Source organism: Vigna radiata, chromosome 6 (assembly GCF_000741045.1).
Source record: "Vigna radiata var. radiata cultivar VC1973A chromosome 6, Vradiata_ver6, whole genome shotgun sequence".
In the NCBI taxonomy this organism is placed as follows: Eukaryota; Viridiplantae; Streptophyta; class Magnoliopsida; order Fabales; family Fabaceae; genus Vigna; species Vigna radiata.
In genome coordinates this window covers 28,957,415-28,960,676 of record NC_028356.1, presented here as the reverse complement: position 1 = coordinate 28,960,676, position 3,262 = coordinate 28,957,415, and the positions used below count along the sequence as shown (strand labels likewise).

Here is a 3,262-nt window from a genome sequence, read left to right as displayed (position 1 = left end):
ACAGTAAATTACAAAGCAGTCATCCACAATGATCTTATTCAGTGGCATGCCAAATAAATTCTCATATCTCTACTAAATGGAAGTCACATCATCAAGAGGATAGCACTTCATTTAGTAACGTTTTTTTAAGGCATTATTGGTGTTATTAATGCTTTACCAGCAGAAAAGCAGAAGGCACTTATCAAATCAGATCCATGCAAACAAAGAATTTTAAATGACACGCAGGAAATTTGTCAAAAGTGGATGCTACAAATCAAGAGCAATCTACTACTACTCTGATGGGAGTTGGTAGCAAATATGTACCAAGGCTATACCATAATATTAGCCCTTAATCGGGGAAAACAAGTGGAGAGAAAATATTCTCAATTTGAACAAAGTTTTGCATCCACAAGTTTATTAAAGCACCAGACAGCACTTCCTCTCTCTATCTCTCTCTTCTGTTTTCCAATTTTTCTTCATCTTCTGTATGTTCATATTTTACTGTAATGTTTAAACCGCCACTTGGCGTTGAACAGTGCCATGAGAGTAACCTCAAAAAGTCTTATAAATAGGGCATTATTAGCATCTCTTCAGTTGTACACAAAAGCTTCATCTCATTTTATAAGAGGGGTCAAGACTTCAACATGGCACTGACCCTTCTTATGGTTGTTGCTGTTCTTGGTACTTCTTTGTTCATTCATTCTTTACCCCTCCCAGTATTTCTACTTTTTAGCAAAAAATAATGATCTGTTGCCATGTTTCTTGCAGGGAATGTTGCCTCAATGTCTCTTTACGCTGCACCAACGTATGTTGAATTCCACCACTCCTTACTTTTTTCACCTTCTCAGTTTGTTAAGATGAAGCATTGGAGTCTCATGATTTTACTTGTGCAGGGTTACCTTCAAAAGGGTCATAAGGAAGAAAAGTACAGAAGAGTTTTCATGCATTCCTTACATCATAGCCCTGATGAACAGTCTCCTTTACACTTGGTATGGATTGCCAGTCATAAGCAACAAGTGGGAAAATTTTCCTCTTGTCACAGTTAATGGAGTTGGGGTTCTCTTTGAACTATCTTACGTTCTCATCTATTTCTGGTATTCTTCACCCAAAGGAAAGGCAAGTTTATTCCTGATCTACCACCTCTTTCAAGACCAAGTGATTTTCTCAGTGTATAAATCAAAGTATTTAACATTTAATCAAAATCAATGACCAAGATAGTATAAATTTGACACTAATAAACTATAAATAAACAAATTTATTTCAGTCTCAATTCAAAGTTTGGAAGTATTTGTAGCTGAGAATATAACAACCTAATAATTAGGGTAACTCTTTCAAAAGAATAACTAATGACAACAAATATTTCAGATAAAAACAAATAACATATGAGAAAAATTACCTCATTCATTTCCTTACAATTGGCATCCAATGTCACCCATTTCTCCCCCCTCATAGAATCCACAGCATGAAGTTTTCATCATATTAATTTTCTTGCAGAAACAAAAAGAATGGCCAAACATCAACTCCAATGACAAACTAGCAAAAAATCTTATACGATCAGTGAATATGTGTTCTATAATAAGAAATAACCTGTTAGGTTCACATTTATTGCTATTTTGTTTCTGAAACACATGAAATTTGACAGGTGAAGGTGGCCATTACAGCATCAGCAGTTCTTACAGTGGTAGGTGTAATTGCCATTGTATCAACTTTTGCCATCCCCGATCACCGCCACCGAAAGCTTCTGGTGGGTAGCATAAGCCTGGCGGTCTCAATAGCACTGTATGCATCGCCTCTGGTTGCAATGGTGAGCCATGTTTTTCTTAAGAGAAAACAGAGAACACCAAAACCAAAAGAGAGGAACAGAGTAGAACCATCATAAGAAAAAAAAAAGGAAAAATGCCCTTCAGATGTTTGTTAAATGGTATTAGATAATTTTGTTTTATTCATATTGCAGAAGAAAGTGATAGAAACCAAGAGCGTGGAATTCATGCCTCTGCCTTTGTCTTTGAGCTCCTTGTTGGCCAGTTTACTGTGGATGACTTACGGACTCCTCATTCGTGATATTTTCGTTGCGGTATGTACATACATACGTACATACTCATTGTTTGCAAGTTGAAAAGTTTACTTAAATTTATTTTATTTTTTTAATTTTATAAAAATTCACATTTTCCATTTTTTTTAGCTCATGTTTAAAACTAATGATATTTCCAAATAGTAGTAACATTGAATAATGGCCGAATTAAAGGACAAAAGTATGATCAGATTAAATAATAGTCTTTATTTGTCAAGAATAATCTAAAAATTTAAGTCTAGACGGGATAAAAATAAATATATTAAAATTATTATATAAAAAAAAAATACCCATAAGCTTATTTCATCGAATTTTTTAGTTAAAAGCGATATAATCCTTGTGTCACGTTTTCAATCACTATTATTTCATTAATTCCAAAATAATTTTTTATTTTTTAAATAAAAATTAAAAAAAAATGTTTTTTTAACAATTTTTTTACCACATATATACATGTAGTTTGTGATTCATCCATTTTAAATAAAGACTATCATATTTTAACAATTTTTTTAATAACTTTTTGACAACATATTGTCACTATTTTATTGGTTCGAATATTTGAAACAGAACAATTAAAAATACATTTTTTAAAATAAACTAATAATAAAGAATAATACGTAATCTTTTTTCAAAAAGGATAATGATACATAGACAATTTTTTTTTATAACATTTGAACATCATCATACGTGTCATTGTGTGATTGGTCCAAATGACACAATAACATCACCATAAATCAATCACACAATAACACATATGATGATGTTTAAATATTGTAAAAAAATATTGTCTAAATATCTTTATCTTTTAAAAAATTGTTGAAAAAAAGTTGTTAACATAAGTAATTAGGCAAGAAAAATTTGTTAATGTTGAACATGTAACAGGGGCCAAATGTGGTTGGAACTCCCCTTGGTATCCTCCAGCTGGTTCTGCACTGCAAATACGGGAAGAGGAGGCAGAAGGAAGAACCGAACAAGCAAAACGTGCAGGAGGAAAAGGTGGACATGGAAATGGGACATCATAAGGACGGGAATGTTCCTAGTAACTGAGATTCGGAGTACTAATATTACCTATCTTTAATTTATGTCTCTTTTTATACTTTTTTTTTTCTTTATACTAATTTTGTATCATGTCAATTGATAAACATATCAGTATTAAATGAGATGGGAAACAAACCTGAATGTTAGAAGTGACCCTGATTTCCTGTACAGAGATCG

The 3,262-nt window shown here is 32.4% G+C and overlaps 1 protein-coding gene across 1 annotated transcript; it reads left to right on the top strand.

The window, feature by feature from the left end:
* The first annotated feature begins 240 nt into the window (after positions 1–240).
* LOC106764252 (bidirectional sugar transporter SWEET3b) lies at positions 241–3,262 on the top strand. Its single transcript, XM_014648514.2, has 6 exons — positions 241–660; positions 748–784; positions 873–1,095; positions 1,622–1,783; positions 1,934–2,053; positions 2,930–3,262. The coding sequence occupies exons 1-6, from the start codon at positions 624–626 to the stop codon at positions 3,092–3,094; spliced, it is 744 nt and encodes a 247-aa protein (XP_014504000.1). The 5' UTR covers positions 241–623; the 3' UTR covers positions 3,095–3,262.

Coding starts and splice junctions, on each gene's coding strand:
- LOC106764252 (XM_014648514.2), top strand. CDS start 624: ATGGCACTGACCCTTCTTATGGTTGTTGCTGTTCTTG. Junction 661..747: donor TATGGTTGTTGCTGTTCTTG/GTACTTCTTTGT, acceptor TGTTTCTTGCAG/GGAATGTTGCCTCAATGTCT. Junction 785..872: donor TCTCTTTACGCTGCACCAAC/GTATGTTGAATT, acceptor TTACTTGTGCAG/GGTTACCTTCAAAAGGGTCA.